General features: G+C 44.7%; 1 protein-coding gene across 1 annotated transcript in view; it reads left to right on the plus strand.

Moving 5' to 3' along the window:
- The window catches only part of SLC6A4 (solute carrier family 6 member 4), a 179,680-nt gene that overhangs the window by 138,070 nt on the left and 22,202 nt on the right, over nt 1-19,408 (plus strand). Inside the window, exon 12 of the mRNA XM_073616846.1 lies at nt 6,782-6,882. Coding sequence (XP_073472947.1) covers nt 6,782-6,882 — 101 coding nt within the window. The remainder of the gene's footprint in view (nt 1-6,781; nt 6,883-19,408) is intronic.

The raw sequence follows: 19,408 nt of genomic DNA on the forward strand, positions 1-19,408 counted from the left end.
AAGAAAAACTGAAATATCACATGGTCCTAAGTATTCAGACTCTTTGCTGTGACACTCATATATTTAACTCAGGTGTTGTCCATTTCTTCTGATCATCCTTGAGATGGTTCTACACCTTCATTTGAGTCCAGCTGTGTTTGATTATACTGATTGGACTTGATTAGGAAAGCCATACACTTGTCTATATAAGACCTTACAGCTCACAGTGCATGTCAGAGCAAATGAGAATCATGAGGTCAAAGGAAATGCCTGAAGAGCTCAGAGACAGAATTGTGGTAAAAGGCACAGATCTTGCCAAGGTTACAAAAAATTTTCTGCTGCACTTAGGGTTCCTAAGAACACAGTGGCCTCCATAATCCTTAAATGGAAGACGTTTGGGACGACCAGAACCCTTCCTAGAGCTTCCCGTCCGGCCAAACTGAGCTATCGGGGGAGAAGAACCTTGGTGTGAGAGGTAAAGAAGAACCCAAAAATCACTGTGTCTGAGCTCCAGAGATGCAGTCGGGAGATGGGAGAAAGTTTTAGAAAGGCAACCATCACTGCAGCCCTCCACCAGTCAGGGCTTTATGGCAGAGTGGCCCGACGGAAGCCTCTCCTCAGTGCAAGACACATGAAAGCCCGCATTCAGTTTGCTAAAAAACACCTGAAGGACTCCAAGATGATGAGAAATAAGATTCTTTGGTCTGATGAGACCAAGATAGAACTTTTTGGCCTTAATTCTAAGCGGTATGTGTGGAGAAAACCAGGCACTGCTCATCACCTCCTCCAATACAGTCCTAACAGTGAAGCATGGTGGTGGTAGCATCATACTGTGGGGGTGTTTTTCAGCTGCAGGGACAGGACGACTGGTTGCAATCGAGGGAAAGATGAATGCGGCCAAGTACAGGGATATCCTGGACGAAAACCTTCTCCAGAGTGCTCAGGACCTCAGACTGGGCTGAAGGTTTACCTCCCAACAAGACAATGACCCTAAGCACACAGCTAAAATAACGAAGGAGTGGCTTCACAACAACTCCGTGACTGTTCTTGAATGGCCCAGCCAGAGCCCTGACTTAAATCCAATTGAGCATCTCTGGAGAGACCTTAAAATGGCTGTCCACCAACGTTTACCATCCAACCTGACAGAACTGGAGAGGATCTGCAAGGAGGAATGACAGAGGATCCCCAAATCCAGGTGTGAAAAACTTGTTGTATCTTTCCAAAAAGGCTCATGGCTGTATTAGATCAAAAGGGTGCTTCTACTAAATACTGAGCAAAGGGTCTGAATACTTAGGACCATGTTATATTTCAGTTTTTCTTTTTTAATAAATCTGCAAAAATGTCAACAATTCTGTGTTTTTCTGTCAATATGGGGTGCTGTGTGTACATTAATGAGGAAAAAAATGAACTTAAATGATTTTAGCAAATGGCTGCAATATAACAAAGAGTGAAAAATTTAAGGGTGGTCTGAATACTTTCCGTCCCCACTGTATATGCAAAGAACTTGATGATATACAAAGTGCAGTAAATATCAGAAACCATTCATCTGTTTAGTTGAGTGAGAGCAATGATTGAGAGACGATTTTCATTTGGTGGGCATAGATCAGTGTTTCTCAATTCCAGTCCTCAAGGCACACCAACAGGTCATGTTTTCAGGCTTTCCATTAGTTTGCACAGATGATTTGATCAGTTTCACTGCCTGTCCGCCAGCTCACCGGGAGATCTCTCCGTTGATCTCCACTGAGCCGGCGGATGACAGGTCCCTCTCTGCTCACTGAGCGGGGAGGGGCTTGTCGATCACCGCTGGTTGCTATGGAGAGATCGGACGAAAACAGACTGCATGTCCGTTTTCATCAGATCTCACCCGATCTGATCCGCCAGGGACGGATGCAAACGTAGGGCCATCCGTCTGATTTGAGAGGATTGGACTGGGTCGGATGTCAGCGGACATGTCACTGCTGACATCCGTCGCTCCATAAACTAACATGGACCGCCCGTTCAGGTCTGCCGACAAAACTGACAGGCGGACCTGAACGGTCCGACAGTGTGAAAGGGGCCTTAGACCACAGCCGTTTCTGAGGGAAATCCTAAAAACATGACCTGTTGGTGCGCCTTGAGGACTGCAATTGAGAAACACTGGCATAGATGTATTTAACAGAGCCTGCTTTCCTGTGCAGCCATATGATAGTATGTATGATGGAATAATGGTGTGGAAAATCTGCAGCTGTAGCAGTGGATCTCTATAAATGAAAACACAAGGTCGAATATTTGGGTAATTTCCATAGTGTTAAAGCAGTATTAAACCGAAACCCCGAAATGTAATATATCAATTATTAGATGTGGTGGCTGCATTTGTTTTCTTTTTTTAGGCTTTTTTTCCTCTGTTTTTATCTAGTGATCTGGCCACTAACACGCATCCTGTATTAGGGTGCCCCCATTCTGGATGAATGAGGACAGGGGTTACCTTTGGACAGCAGCATTGTCATTCTGGGGGGGAAGGGAGTGTTAGATGTACTAGCAGATTTAAATACACTAACATATTGAAGCCAATTTCCAGCTCAAACTTTATAATCAGTTACAGCAAACATTTTTTTACTTTTGGGATAAAGGTTTTACATAAATAATTAAATGAAAGCTGATCATTTTAAGCACCCCTGGCAGTGTTAAATGGTTTGTCCAATTCATGTAAACTGATACATCTGGAAAAGAGCTTGTTCTTTTGGAAAACAACAGACTTACTGGCTGGATCACCATATGAAAATGGAAGAAAGCCTAAAAAAGAAAACTAACACAGACATCACATCTAAGAATTGGTAAGCTATAATATAATAAATGTTTGCATTTGGGTTTAATACTACTTTAAAGTGGTTGTAAACTTCAATCTTTTACTTGTACCTAAAGTATTCATACCCCTTGACATTTTCCACATTTTGTCATGTTACAACCAAAAACATAAATGTGTTTTATTGGGATTTTATGTGATAGGCCAACACAAAGTGGCATATAATTGTGAAGTGACAAGAAAATGATAAATGGTTTTCAAATTGTTTTACAAATAAATATCTGAAAAGTGTGGAATGCATTTGTATTCAGCCCTCTTTACTCTGATACCCCTAACTAAGGTCTAGTGGAACCAATTGCCTTCTGAAGTCACCTAATTAGTAAATAGTGTCCACCTGTGTGTAATTAATTCTCAGTATAAATACAGCTGTTCTGTGTAGCCCCCAGAGGTTCGTTAGAGAACCTTAGTGAACAAACAGCATCATCAAGGCCAAGGAACACACCAGACAGGTTAGGGACAAAGTTTTGGAGAAGTTTAAAGCAGGGTTAGGTTATAAAAAAATATCCCAAGCTTCGAACATCTCACGGAGCACTGTTCAATTCATCAACCGAAAATGGAAAGCGTATGGCACAACTGCAAACCTACCAAGACATGGCCATCCACCTAAACTGACAGGCCGGGCAAGGAGAGCATTAATCAGAGAAGCAGCCAAGAGGCCCATGGTAACTCTGGAAGAGCTGCAGAGATCCACAACTCAGGTGGGATAATCTGTCGACAGGACAACTATTAGCAGTGCACTCCACAAACCTGGTCTTTTTGGAAGAATGGCAAGAAGAAAGCCATTGTTGAAAGAAAGCCATAAGAAGTCCTGTTTGCAGTTTGCGAGAAGCCATGTGGGGGGCACAGCAAACATCTGGAAGAAGGTGCTCTGGTCAGATGAGACCAAAATTGAACTTTTTGGCCTAAAAGCAAAATGCTATGTGTGGTGGAAAACTAACACTGCACATCTCCCTGAACACATCATCCCCACCATGAAACATGGTGGTGGCAGCATCATGTTGTTAGGATGCTTTTCTTCAGCAGGGACAGGGAAGCTGGTCAGAGTTTATGGGAAGATGGATGAAGCCAAATACAGGGCAAACTTAGAAAAAAACCTGTTATGTCGCGTACACACGACCGGACTTTCCGGCAGAAAAGGTCCGATGGAATCATTCCATCTGATATTCCGATCGTGTGTGGGCTTCATCAGACTTTCCCTTTTGAAAATTCTGACGGACCTAGAAATAGAACATGTTTTAAATCTTTCCAACGGAATCAATTCCTATAGGGAAAACCGTTCGTCTGTATGCTTTTCCGATGGACCAAAAACGACGCAAAGGGCAGCTATTGGCTACTGGCTATTTAACTTCCTTTTTCTAGTCCTGTTGTACGTGTTGTACGTCACCGCGTTCTAAATGATCGGACTTTGGTGTGATCGTGTGTACGCAAGTCCGTTTCAGTGGAACTCCATCGGAACTCCCTCAGACAAACTGTCAGAGTTTATTCTGACGGAAAAAAAGGTCGTGTGTACGCGGCATTAGAGTCTGCAAAAGATGTGAGAATAGGGAGGAGGTTCACCTTCCAGCAAGACAATGACCCTAAACATACAGCCAGAGCTACAATGCAATGGTTTAGATCAAAGCATATTCATGTGTTAGATTGGCCCAGTCAAAATCCAGACCTAAAACCAATTGAGAATCTGTGGCAAGACTTTAAAATTGCTGTTCACAGATGTTCTCCATCCAATCTGACAGAGCTTGAGCTATTTTGCAAAGAAGAATGGGCAAAAATGTCACTCTCTAGATGTGCAAAGCTGGTAGAGACATACCCAAACAGCGAAAGGTGGTTCTACAAAGTATTGACTCTTCACAATTATGTGCCACTTTGTGTTGGTCTATCACAGGCATCACTAAATGGCGGACTGAGGTCCAGGTCCGGCCCCAGCAGCCATACTACCCAGCAAATAGTTGCCTGTGTGTCCTTTCCCCGCCGCCGGCTCGCCTGCCTTGTGCTGCTATGTTCACAGCATGGCAGGCGCGCCGCGCACAGGTCTGTCTCTTCGATAGAATTGCTACACTGCCCCCTCCTCCCATTGCCTGTCTTATTCACACAAGATGAGAAGGACAAAGGGTGGGACTTTTTAGGTTAAGTAGCGGGTGATTGGTTGCTACGCAGCGGGGCGGTCCCAGCAATCAATCACTTACCTTTAATGTCCCATCTGTTGTCCAGGGCTGCCGTGGTTTCCGTCTTGTGTGAATAAGGTAGGGCTTTGTGGGGAGGGGGGAGTGCTGTGCAGAACAGGATTCTACTATCAAGGGGGGTCTGTAATGGGGGGGTCAGTCTGTGATGGGGGCCAGTCTGATGGGGGGGGGTCAGTCTGTGATGGGGGGTCAGTCTGTGCTGGGGGGTCAGTCTGTGATGGGGGGGCCAGTCTGTGATGGGGGGTCAGTCTGTGATGGGGGGCCAGTCTGTGATGGGGGGGCCAGTCTGTGATGGGGGGGCCAGTCTGTGAGGGGGGGTCTGAGATGAGGGGCCTGTGACGTGCACAGGAGGCTGCGATGTGAAGCATATCATGTGGAGTCATAGCACCAATATGACACTCGGACCTCCGCTAGAAGAAACATTTTCTGACCGGACCGTGAATTTTAATTCACTACCCCTGGTCTATCACATAGGATCCCAATAAAATACAATCACGTTTTTGGTTGTAACATGACAAAATGTGGAAAATGTTAGGGGGTATGAATACTTTTTCAAGGCACTGTATAGGTTAGGCTATAATAAGGCTTACCTACAGGTACTGTAAACATCCCCTAAACATGCACCGTTTAGGAGATATTTACTATACATGCAACCGATGACATGATCGGCACATGCGCTCTGAAGAAACGACCACCTGGGCCGTTCCTTCAAAATCCTGTGCTGTAAATGGCAGCTTTCCTGTACATGCGCGGGAGTGACATCATTAAAAATGTATATGTAACGAGCCCCTTGCTCGCTCAGTTCCACTCTCCCGATACTCCTCTGCAGCTATAGAATCGGACTGCAGATCACAACATCTGATGGTTCGGTCATCCAATGCTCCGGGATTAGAATTACAGCTATGTGCCGTTCTAACCCAGTTGTGATAGCTCAGAACAAACACCAGGCAGGCTGTATGTAAGTCCAACCAGGAATCTCACTTTATTGCACAATACAGGCTTTTATACCCTAAAAGTGGAGGTGCAGACCTCCTGCTCATATTACTCTAACAATACAGCTGTAACCTAATTAACCTAATTAACATGAGCTAATTAACTAATCCCTTTAGACAGCCTAGATGACTCAGACATGACTTTTAGGCCAGACTGGCCGTCTTGTAGTTCAGAAAATCCAATCAACATTATCACAATCAACATAGACTCTTCACACAATAGCAGAGTTAATTAACACAAACAACAATGGGAATCTAATGACTCTTAGATCCCATACTATAGACTTATTTACAATACACATTTTAGCAGACAATAGACAGACAGGTGTTGGAATTTACATCAGCATCTCCTAACAGTATCTGTCCCAGCATTATGAATCAGTCACTATTCCAATATTCATGACAGTATATAAAACCAACACCTTGTGTCCAGATATACATGCAACTATTATACACAATCATGTCACCAATGAGTTGTCAAGTTTAAAGGAAGACAAATATTACATTAAAATAGGGCCCCTCTTCACCCCAATGTATATAATATGTGCAACTTATCAATAAATCTACAGTATATATAATATAACCCTGTATAGAAGATTGCCAGCAAATATGTCTGAACAGGGTTACATGCGTTATCCCACCTCTTGCTGTGTAACCACTTTGTAATAAATAATGTAATCTGTTATGCCCATGGAATTGATGCGATTCTTTGTTTCTTCATGACGCCATTTATAAAGTAAGATGTTACTGGCAGTAAACTGACATTTTTTGCTTCTGTTGTGTTGCAGGTATCAATCAATTCTGCAAGGATATCAAGGAAATGCTAGGCTTTTCTCCTGGCTGGTACTGGAAGATTTGCTGGGTGGCAATCTGTCCACTATTTCTCTTGGTGAGTAGTCAATGTCTGTACAGTGCCTTGCAAAAGTATTCATCCCCTTGGCTTTTTACCTATTTTGTTACATTACAGCCTTTAGTCCTTCTTTTAATCTGAATTAAATGTGATGGATCAGAACACAATAGTCTAAGTTGGTGAAGTAAAATTAGAAAAAATATATACATAAAACTATTTTATTTAGAAATAAAAACCTGATAATTGGCATGTGCGTTTGTATTCACCCCCTTTGTTATGAAGCCCATAAAAAACTCTGGTGCAACCAATTACCTTCAGAAGTCACATAATTAGTGAAATGATGTCCACCTGTGTGCGATCGAAGTGTCACATGATCTGTCATTACATATACACACCTTTTTGAAAGGCCCCAGAGGCTGCAACACCTAAGCAAGAGGCACCACTAACCAAACACTGCCATGAAGACCAAGGAACTCTCCATACAAGTAAGGGACAATGTTGTTGAGAAGTACAAGTCAGGGTTAGGTTATAAAAAAATATCCAAATCTTTGATGATCCCTAGGAGCACCATCAAATCTATCATAAACAAATGGAAAGAACATGGCACAACAGCAAACTTGCCAAGGGACGGCCGCACACCAAAACTCATGGACCGGGCAAGGAGGGCATTAATCAGAGAGGCAGCACAGAGACCTAAGGTAACCCTGTAGGAGCTGCAGATTTCCGCAGCAGAGACTGGAGTATCTGTACATAGGACCATAATAATAAGCCATACGTTCCATAGAGTTGGGCTTTATGGCAGAGTGGCCAGAAGAAAGCCATTACTTTCAGCAAAAAAACAAAATGGCACGTTTTGTGTTTGTGAAAAGGCATGTGGGAGACTCCAAAAATGTATGGAGGAAGGTGCTCTGGTATGATGAGACTAAAATTGAACTTTTTGGCCATCAAAGAAAACCCTATGTCTGGGGCAAACCCGACACATCACATCACCCAAAGAACACCATCCCCAAGTGAATCCCCACAGAGTTGAGGGAAAGATGGATGGTGCTAAATACAGGCATATTGTTGAGCAAAGCCTGTTCCACTCTGTGTGTGATTTGAGGCTAGGACGGAGGTTCACCTTCCAACAGGACAATGACCCCAAACACACTGCTAAAGAAACACTTGAGTGGTTTAAGGGGAAACATGTAAATGTGTTGGAATGGCCTAGTCAAAGGCCAGACTTCAATTCAATAGTGTGGTCAGACTTAAAGATTGCTGTTCACAAGAGCAAACCATCGAACTTGAAGGAGCTGGAGCAGTTTGCAAGGAGGAATGGGCAAAAATCCCAATGGTAAGATGTGGCAAGCTCATAAAGACTTATCCAAAGTGACTTGGAGCTGTGATAGCCGCAAAAGGTGGCTCTACAAAGTATTGGCTTTAGGGGGGTGAATAGTTATGCACATTGACTTTTTCCTGGTGCCTCCCATGGCAGCATACCAATGGTTGGTGGCTCCGCCCTCGTCTAACCCACAGGACCACGTAACTCTATAAAATAATAATTACTCCCCCCCTCAGGTATTCTTTTTCCTGTCCTCATCCTTGCAGGATCACAGCCAGCCCTACCTCACCGACATATGGTGCGACCATTGCAGGTTCATGCTCTCCTGCAGTATGGAGTCCCATGTCTTGGGTTGCTAAATGCACCATATAAGAATGGGAGCCCGTTTTTCTGTGGATCTTTTTGGGGCATATGCAGAGATCCAGGAGCATTTATCTCTCCTCTGTCTCCTGGGCTGATTATCCCTGAGGTACCTGTAATGGCTCTCCAGTTTTGAATGCCTGTTTCTACCTCCATACAGGTCGGTATACCGCTCTCCTCTGCCGTAGCGTGCTTCCTGGACCTGTCAGCAGCTCCTCTCAGCCTCTTCCTGTTCCAGCCTCCGCTTCCCACCCCCCTTCGGTGGATGTGGACACTTCGCGCGCGTCTCTGAGCACAATTCGGTCACCTCGAGGGGCGGGGCCACGGCGGAACGCATGGCGCATGTGCAGTAGCCTTTTGAAGCTTAACGGCGGCCATCTTGGTACACCCTATCAAGTTCTTCTATTTAAACAGCCTGGGATAGCATTTAAACCAGGCTGTCAAAGGGAAGACATCTCCTGGTGTCTTCTCCACTCCCTACTGACCTTATGATGGAGCCTGGCCAAGGTGGGGTTTTTGGGTGTATGTGTTTGGGCATGTATGTATATATATATATATATATATATATATATATATATATATATATATATATGTATATTTATGTATATATTTATATATATATATACATATATATATATTTGATTTCATCACTTATACATTAGCTGTCTCTGACGTCATAATGCCGCATTCAAAGAAAGATCCTCAACATACCACTAGGTAAGGGCTGCAACAAGCAGGTAAGTTTCTTCTTTTAAAAGAGCATTATGGGGCATATGGAAATATCCTTTATTATTTTATTTCCACAGCCCGCACCGAGAATCGTCACGCAGATCTTCCCACAAAGATTCTGCCGATAGATCAGGATGTCACAGAAACTCTGGCCATTCACACTCATTTTCTACACATACTTCCCGCAGCAGTCGGAAGTCACCCCAGCACACCTCATGCAGGCATGACTCCCAGGGCAGGTCATCACATCCAGGGAAGAAGGCCTGCTGGGTCTGTGGAAAGCAAGCCCTCCTGGGAAAATTGGTATGTGGTCAGAGCCTCCTGGAAGCTACAGCGGTTATGGAAGTGGACGAATGGCGGAAAGTGGACAAGAGGCCCGTCGCCTACAATTGTTTTATAAAACTTTATCCACTGGCAGAGGCAGATGCTCAGCTCTTTGGTTATGTGCCCACTGTGGATGCATTGCCCTGAGAGGATGCAATCTCCTTCAGGGACCCCCTAAATCGCAGGATCGACTCAGATCTTAAGAAAGTTTATCAGGCATCAGGGGGAGCCTGCAAACCAGCAGTGGCGCTATCTTCAATCTCCAGAGCCACCAGAGTATGGTCGGATAATGTCAAGACAGCCCTCAGATGAGGTTTGGGTGCAGATGAAATCATCAAAGCACTGGATGAGTGGAAGCTAGCCTCTGATTTTATGGCAGAAGCAGCCATCGATATCCTGAGATGTTCCCCCAGAGCCACGCTATACTCCATCACAGCCAGAAGGGCATTGGGGTTAAAGCCATGGTCAGCAGACCTATCTTCAAAACAGTCTTGATGCCGCATCCCATTCAATGGTAAGGCCCTGTTCGGGGAGAAAATGGATACTGCCATTACCAGAGTCACAGGTGGCAAAAGTGGCCTAATTCCCCAGGATAGAAATAGGAAAAGGAGATTAGCTTCACGTCCAATCACCCAGTAAAGATCTAGAGATGCCAGAACATACTGTCCTGGTAAGGAATACAGAAGAGGCTGGAAGGGCTCACAAGCCACTTTTCTTAAGTTGGGAAAACCAAAAGCTTCAACCTCAGCGGTTGAGAGCCAGAGGTCCTTTTGACTCCCTACTCACCCAAACCGGTCCAGTAGGAGCAAGACTCAAGTCTTTTGCCCAGGTTTGGGTGGAAAATTGCACGGATCCATGGGCAATCTCCACGGTTGTGCGAGGGCATTTCTGGAAATTCAAAAGCCGTCCTCCACCCTTTTTCTTCCACCCACCAAGATTCCAACCTCCAAGGAAAAGAAGCAGGTTCTCTTTCAATATATCCAAATACTTCTTCACCAACAGGATTCTATTCCCCAATCTTCTTAGTACCAAAGAAATCAAGAGGTTGGAGACCCGTACTGGATCTAAAGAGGCTAAACAATTACATTCAGGTAGAGCATTTCAAAATGGAATCCCTGAACACGGTCATCCTGTCAGTGCAGCCACGGGATTGGATGGTCTCTATAGATCTCCAAGATGCGTACCTTCACATCCCCATCCACCACCATTTCCAACCTTTTCTCAGGTTTAAAGTGGGCGATCTGCACCTCCAGTTCCAATGCCTCCCATCAGGAATTTCATCAGCCCCCAGAACTTTTACCAAAGTTTTAGTAGCCATCCTGGCTCCCCTCTGGGAAAAAGGGGTCAGAGTCCTGCACTACTTAGATGACATTCTAATCCTGTCACAACACAGAGGGACCCTGGAGGCACAGGTGCAGCTAGTCCTGAATACTTTGTCCAGCTTCGGGTGGCTTATCAACTACTCAAAAAGTCAGCTGACGCCTATGCAAAAAAAAGACATACCTGGGAGACTTATTCAACACCCCAGAGAAAGCTGTCACTCCCTCCAGAGAAGATCCCGTAGTTGACACAGAAGGTCAAGCAGGCGTTAAGGAGCCGCTCCATGCCAGCATCAGACTGCCTAAGCCTCCTAGGGTCCCTTTCATCTTGCATACCAATGGTGAAATGGGCCAGGTGGCATCTACGAGATTTCCAGTCAGGGTTTCTGGTGCAGTAGAGAAGGAAACACTTGGGACAATTAAAAGTCATCACCTTTCCTATGAAAGCCAGCCTCTGGTGGGGGACAAGACCACCCAACCTTCTAATCCATCATTCCCTGGGACCCATCTCATGGTCTAGTTGACATCGGATGCAAGTCAACTAGGATGGGGGGCACACTACCAGAGCCAGCTAGTACAAGGGAGATGGCGGTTCAAGGCGGAAGGGATGATTTCCAACATCCTAGAGCTAAGGGCAGCATGGATGGCAATTTTACATCTAGCTCCACTTCTCAAAGGCAAGTCCATACTGCTCTACTGCGACCAGCAGCGGCCTATGTTCAAAACCAAGGGGGGACGCCAGGTCCCTAACCAGCGAGTTAGCCCCAATTATATCTTGAGCCAACAATTTGGTCGATCTGCGGGCTGTTTACATCCCAGCCCCCGAGAATCAGCTAGCCGATCACCTTTCAAGATCCTTCCGCAACAACATCGAATGGTCACTGGACCCTCAAGTATTCCGCTGGATATGCCAACAGTGGGGTACTCCCCAGATAGGTCTTTTGCTTCCCCGGTAAACGGGAAGACTCCTCTGTTCTTCTCGAGATTCCTATCTCCAAGGTCAGCAGGGGTGGATGCCCTAATTCAGCCCTGGAACTTCCAGAAGGGGTATGTATTCCCTCCGGTTCCTCTGATTCTGAGGTTCCTCCAGCGCCTTACATCGGAGAAAGTCACTATCCTGGCGGTCATCCCATACTGGCCGAGGAGACCGTGGTTTCCGCTGTTAGTCAAATTGGCTTTGTGCGACCCACTTCCACTTCCCCACTCGGACAACCTCCTATCTCAGGGCAATTTCTTTCACCCACATCCGGAGATCTTGGACTTGAAGGTCTGGAAATTGAGCGGAAGAGGCTGGGTGACTTAGGGTGCTCACATAGGGTAATCCAAACATTACTACAAGCCAGGAAGTCATCTACCAATGCCATCTACTACAGGGTATGGAAAAAAGTCACTCAGCTGGCAGAATCTAGCAATTTCAATCCACTGGGGCCTGGAGTCCAAAATATTCTACTCTTTCTATAGTCGGGCCTGGACTTAGGCTTCAACACGCTGAAGGTTCAGGTTTCGGCCTTATCAGCCTTAACGGACACACGCTGGTCACTAAATCCCCTCGTAGACCGTTTCCTGAAGGCAGTCCTAAGATTACGCCCTCCCAGGAAAACTGTTTTCCCCAAATGGGATTTGACAGTGGTCCTCAATGCCTTGGCCAATCCACCCTTTGCTCCCACTGAAGAATGTTCATTGGAGGATATTACCTGGAACAACCTTTCTGATCGCCATCACATCAGGGTGCAGGGTGTCAGAAATTCAAGCTCTAGGGGCACAGGAACCTTACGTCACTTTTTTTTCCGGATAGAATAGTGCTGCAGCCTATTCACCAGTTTGTCCCGAAGGTACCCTCAGTTTACCATCTCAATCAAGAATGGGTACTCCCGGCCTTCGGAGAAGATCCAATCTCTTCAAGACTGATTTGGATGGGGCCAGGTCCCTGAGGCGTTTTTTAGAGCTGACACAACAATTACGCAAGGATCAGCGGCTATTTGTTATTCCCAAGGGCGCAAGGAAAGGAATAGCGGCTTCCAAAACGACCTGGGCCAGCTGGATCGTGAAACTAATCCAAAAGGCATATCGGGCTAGTGGTCTCTCAGTCCCAATTGCGGGGAATGCTCACTCAAATCAAGAATGTCTTCTTCTTGGGCAGTTTTGGCTCAGGTCTCCCCTGAGACAATTTGCAGGGTGGCTAGTTGGTCATACTTCAACACCTTCATGTCGCACTATAGCCTAGATCCGGCGGTCCTCACCTCCCGAGACTTTGGGAAAAGGACCTTAGAACTGTCTGTTCTGTAAATCATTGAAAAAAAAATAGTATTGCAGTACCCTCCCTGTAAGCGAGTTATTTACCATTGGTATGCTGCCATGGGAGGCACCAGGAAAACGGAAAATTGAATACTCACCTTTCCATAATTTTCCTTTCCTGGTGCCTGCCCATGGCAGCATACACCCTCCCTTCAATAATCCTTAAGTTCTGAAGACTAGTTACAAGAATACCTGAGGGGGGGAGTAACTTTTTTTATAGAGTTACGTGGTCCTGTGGGTTGGACAAGGGTGGAGCCACCAACCATTGGTATGCTGCCATGGGCAGGCACCAGGAAAGGAAAATTACAGAAAGGTGAGTATTCAATTTTCCGTTTTCTGTTGTTTTGTCCTATTTGTTGTTTGCTTCACTACTAAAAAAAAAAACATCTTTTTGGGTATGTTCTGTAAATTAAATGATGCAAATCCTCAAACAATCCATGATAATTGCAGGTTGTGAGGCAACAAAAATAGGGGGTTGAATACTTTTGCAAGGCTCTGTATATCAGAATTCAAATTGGGCAAAACAAAGTGATGCAAAATCCTATGAAACACAATCCAATACCATCAAATGGGAAACCTAAAGAGTTGTGTTTGATCAAAAATTAAGTACTCAATTAAAAGTATTAGACAAAATGTCTTCCAGGATACTACATTATAAAGAACAATTTAAGTTATATGATACATTGGCCTCAATTCACAAAGCTTTAACACAGGGATAATGAGCTTTCATAAATCTTAAGCAATTTGACTGCAATGTTCAAGCTCTTTTCAGCTGAAATAACTGACATCTTTTAAATAAGCATTCTTATTCTGGTGTGTTAGCTTTGTGATTGGGGCCTAATCTGCAGTGTTTGCTAAGCAATGCAAACATTGCTATATTGAACATCTTTTCTATGATTATATAGTCATAGATATTTGTAAATCGCTCTGTGCTTTGGTCTACCAGAGGGTGAAAAAGGTTTGTGGAAAATGATCCCAGAGTTATTATGATGCTACACTGTAAGAATCAATAAACGTTCTGTGGCCATAAATGACTTCAAATGTAATAAACTACATTCAGATTTTGACTGACACAGATACCTGTTTCGAAAATGCTCAGAAAATGCTCAGATAGCAGCTTGACAAACGTATTGAGCAAGGGTGCTCTACTCAGCAACATAGTTCACTTATAATATAATAAAAACATATAACATCAAAATCAAATTTCATGAGATCACGTGGCACTGTGTAAGCTTCCCTAATTTGCCTTAAAATATATTTAACCAATGTTTTGTTCTTGTTTTTTCTGGATGGAATGGAGAAGGATCAGAGTTTCCTTCACTTCTCGACTGGTAAAAAGGTTGTCCGCAGGACAGGAAGTGTGGGGAAATTTCTCTAAAAGGAGCCCCGTATAGCTGAAAAAGAAACTCACAAGGGTTGTAATCCTTCTCCATTCTATCCAAAACTAAGTTTTGGGTTCAGATACAGTTTAAGGTGTCACATTCTGCAGATGAAGGTGATGATGTCAATTTGTTTTGTCTTGTGGGTCCTGGTATTAAGACATAAATTAGATGTTACCTGTGTATGCCTCCAGTGGTTGCAAAGTAAACCTCCCCAACTCACTGGTTTGTGGTTAGCATATTGCATACCCTCTCAGGATGTGGGACACGAAGAGGAGATGCACTGTAGTACAGGCAGGACACTGGTGGTAGATAAGAAGATTGGTTTTGCTGAATTTGGAGGTGAAGTACAGTACAGGGTACCACCAGAGGAAAGGAGCAGTATGGAGTCTAGGTACACTACAGGGCAATATAATGTTGGCACACAGCTTTTCTCAATGTGACATATAGTGCAGTTTGGATTTTAAGCCATTTGGTGCACCCTTTTGAGATTTAAGCAAATATAGATGTCCAGCTAAAACAGCAAACACAGCCTGATGTAAAAGGAAAGTCATTACATTAGTACTAGTTCACATTTTTTTTAACAAACAGAATCCTTTCCTTTCCTTTTTTGAACAAAGGCATGGTACAAAGGTAATAGAATGGAAGTAGTCAAAGTAGTACATTACACACTGACAATGATAAGAGAAGCAAAGTCTCCAGAGCAGTAAACAAACACTTACACCACATAGGAAACTCACAAGGTTAGCAGTGCTCATCCTTCTAAACATCCAAGAACATATAAAGAGGGTGCCCCAGCCACACCAGCAGTTACTCAATAGGTATAAGGGGAAAACCTACCTGCCTAAGCTGTCCATGGCTGCCATACCCTATTAAACTTTCTAGGGCAGTTCCTGCCAATATAAGTCAACTTATACGTAGGAAGAGCAGCATTAATAGATTTTTCCCAAGAACCTAAGGAGGGAAGGGAATGGGTATTCCACTTGAGTTTAATTTCTCTTTTAGCACAATACAACATATATGAGAGTTGCAATTTAGTGCATCTAGGCCTCTGTTCATCATCCTGAATACCCGGTAACACCAGTTTGGGAGAGACCGGGAGGATCAGCTGAAGGCAGAAGTTCTAGTCCACATTTCTAGATACAATGGCAAGTGGCTTGTGTGATGCTGTCTCCATAGTACACAGTAGAGAATGGTCTACTAAACTTTTGTTCTTGTGGTTTATTTTCACTATACACATCAGTTTTGAAACAACACCAAGGTCACAAAGTACATTTGGCATGGGATCCATTTGTAATATATAAAGTTTCAGCAAACAGGCCAGAATACTGAGGCCTGAACAATATCATCCTACAAGCTGACATGGAGCTGGCATCAGCCTGTGAACTAGTGGCTTCACCTTCTTAAGTGAGTTTTATTATCTGTGTATTAACTGTTGTCTGCACCCCCGAGTACACAGAGCACTGCTCTATGTATGGAGGACTGTGAGTAGTCCAGCTCAGGAGCAGTTAATGAAAAGAACAGGTTTACATGAGGGTGAAATGTTGCAGAAGCTCCTGGTTAATCTCTTCCCTTTTATTAGCTGTGTAATAATAGATACCATTCCCAGAGATTGCTGTGGCTCCATACACTATGGATGATGAATAGGGCTGTGTTGTGATCACTACGCAGGCACTGTAGTAAAACATTGGTAATGAGTAGGAGTAAAAAAAGGAGAAACACATTTTATGTTATGTTTATAAGTTATAAAAATAAAATGTTATTACTGCAGGCTTATATCTGTTATTCCAATCCATAAATTAACCATGGATATTTATTTTGCATCAGATGGAAAATAGAAATCTGCTTAGGAGATTGTAGCTTAAATGGTGTTACCAAACTAATTATATGTATAAAAAAAATACATATATACCATATCCCATATCTCACAAAAGTGAGTACACCCCTCACATTTTTGTAAATATTTTATTATATCTTTTCATGTGACAACACTGAAGAAATGACACTTTTCTACAATGTAAAGTAGTGAGTGTACAGCTTGTGTAACAGTGTAAACTTGCTGTCCCCTCAAAATAACTCAACACATAGCTATTAACCACTTCCCGCCCGCCCTATAGCGGATTGACGTCCGGGAAGTGGTTCTGTTATCCTGACTGGACGTCATATGACGTCCAGCAGGATAACATGCCGCAGCGCGCCCCCGGGGGCGCGCATCGCGGCGATCGGTGGAGCGGTGTGTCAGTCTGACACACCGCTACACTGATCTTGGTAAAAAGCCTCCGGCGGAGGCTCTTTACCACGTGATCAGCCGTGTCCAATCACGGCTGATCACGCTGTCAATAGGAAGAGCCGTTGATCGGCTCTTCCTCACTCGCGTCTGACAGACGCGATTAGAGGAGAGCCGATCGGCGGCTCTCCTGGCAGGGGGGGTCTGCGCTGATTGTTTATCAGCGCAGCCCCCCCCGCAGATCACCACACTGGACCACCAGGGATCGCCACTAGGACCACCAGGGAAGGGGCAACATGTGGATGGCCAGGTATGTGCCCAGTGTGCCAAATCTGTGCCAATCAGTGCCCACAAATGGGCACTGATTGGCACCATTATGTTGCAGTGATGCCCAGCAATGCCACCCTTAGGGGCATCACTGCAAACAAGCAGTGCCATCAGTGCCACCCATCAGTGTCCATTCATGCCACCTGTCAGTGCCCATCCGTGCCCATCTATCAGTGCCCATCCATGCCCATCTGTGCCAACTATCAGTGCCACCCATAAGTAACCATCAATGCCACCTATGAGTGCCCATCAATGCCACCTATGAGTGCCCATCAGTGCCGCCTATAAGTGCCCATCTGTGCCACCTATGAGTGCCCATCAGTGCCGCATACCAGTGCCACCTATCAGTGCCCATCAGTGCCGCCTATCAGTGCCCATCAGTGCCGCCTATCAGTGCCCATCATCAGTGCCCGTCAGTGCCACCTCATCAGTGCCACCTCATTGGTGCCACCTCATCGGTGCCCATCAGTGCCACCATATCAGTGCCCGTCAGTGCCCGTCAGTGCAGCCATATCAGTGCCCGTCATTGAAGAAGAAAACGTACTTATTTACAAAAAAGTTTTAACAGAAACAAAGAAAAACTTGTTTTTTTTCAAAATTTTCGGTCTTTTTTTATTTGTTGCGCAAAAAATAAAAACCGCAGAGGTGATCAAATACCACCAAAAGAAAGCTCTATTTGTAGGAACAAAATGATAAAAAATTTGTTTGGGTACAGTGTAGCATGACCGCGCAATTGTCATTCAAATTGCGACAGCGCTGAAAGCTGAAAATTGGTCTGGGCGGGAAGGTGTCTAAGTGCCTGGTATTGAAGTGGTTAATGTCTAAACCACTGGCAACAAAAATGAGTACACCCCTAAGTGAAAATGTCCAAATTGGGCCCAAAATGTCAATATTTTGTGTGGCCACCATTTTTTTCCAGTACTGCCTTAACTATATTGGGCATGGATTTCACCAGAGTTTCACAGGTTACCACTGGAGTCCTCTTCCACTCCTCCATGACGACATCACGGAGCTGGTGGATGTTAGAGACCTTTCGCTCCTCCGCCTTCCATTGGGGGATGCCCCACAGATGCTCAATAGGGTTTAGGTCTGGAGACATGCTTGGCCAGTCCGTCACCTTTACCCTCAGCTTCTTTAGCAAAGCAGTGGTCGTCTTGGAGGTGTGTTTGGGGTCGTTATCTTTTTGGAATACTGCCCTGCGGCCCAGTCTCTGAAAGGAGGGGACCATGCTCTGCTTCAGTATGTCACAGTACATGGTGGCATTCATGGTTCCCTCAATGAACTGTAGCTCCCCAGTGCCGGCAGCACTCATGCATCCCTAGACCATGACACTCCCACCACCATGCTTGACTGTAGGCACTTGTCTTTGTACTCCTCACCTTGTTGCCGCCACACACGCTTGACACCATCTGAACCAAATAAGTTTATCTTGGTCTCATCAGACCACAGGACATGGTTCCAGTAATCCATGTCCTTAGTCTGCTTGTCTTCATCAAACTGTTTGTGGGCTTTCCTGTGCTTCATCTTTAGAAGAGGCTTCCTTCTGGGACGACAGCCATGCAGACCAATTTGATGCAGTGTACGGCGTATGGTCTGAGCACTGACAGGCTGAACCCCCATCCCTTCAACCTCTGCAGCAGTGCTGGCAGCACTCATACGTCTATTTCCCAAAGACAACCTCTGGATTTGATGCTGAGCACGTGCACTCAACTTCTTTGGTCGACCATGGCGAGGCCTGTTCTAAGTGGAACCTGTCCTGTTAAACCACTGTATGGTCTTGGCCACTGTGCTGAAGCTCAGTTTTAGGGTCTTGGCAATCTTCTTATAGCCTAGGCAATCTTTATGTAGAGCAATAATTTTTTTTTTCAGTTCATCAGAGTTTTTTGCCATGAGGTGTCATGTTGAACTTCCAGTGACCAGTATGAGAGAGTGAGAGCGATAACACCAAATTTAACACACCTGCTCCCCATTCACACCTGAGACCCTGTAACACTAACGAGTCATATGACACCGGGGGGGGGGGGGGGTGGCTAATTGGACATTTTCACTTAGGGGTGTACTCACTTTTGTTGTGTTGTCAGCAGTTTAGACATTAATGGCTGTGTGTTGAGTTATTTTGAGGGGACAGAAAATTTACACTGTTATACAAGCTGTACATTCACTACTTTACATTGTAGCAAAGTGTCATTTTTTCAGTGTTGTCACATGAAAAGATATAATAAAATATTTACAAAAATGTGAGGAGTGTTCTCACTTTTGTGAGATACTGTATATATACCATTGA

The sequence above is a fragment of the Aquarana catesbeiana genome, linkage group LG02, assembly GCF_042186555.1.
Source record: "Aquarana catesbeiana isolate 2022-GZ linkage group LG02, ASM4218655v1, whole genome shotgun sequence".
Taxonomy (NCBI): domain Eukaryota; kingdom Metazoa; phylum Chordata; class Amphibia; order Anura; family Ranidae; genus Aquarana; species Aquarana catesbeiana.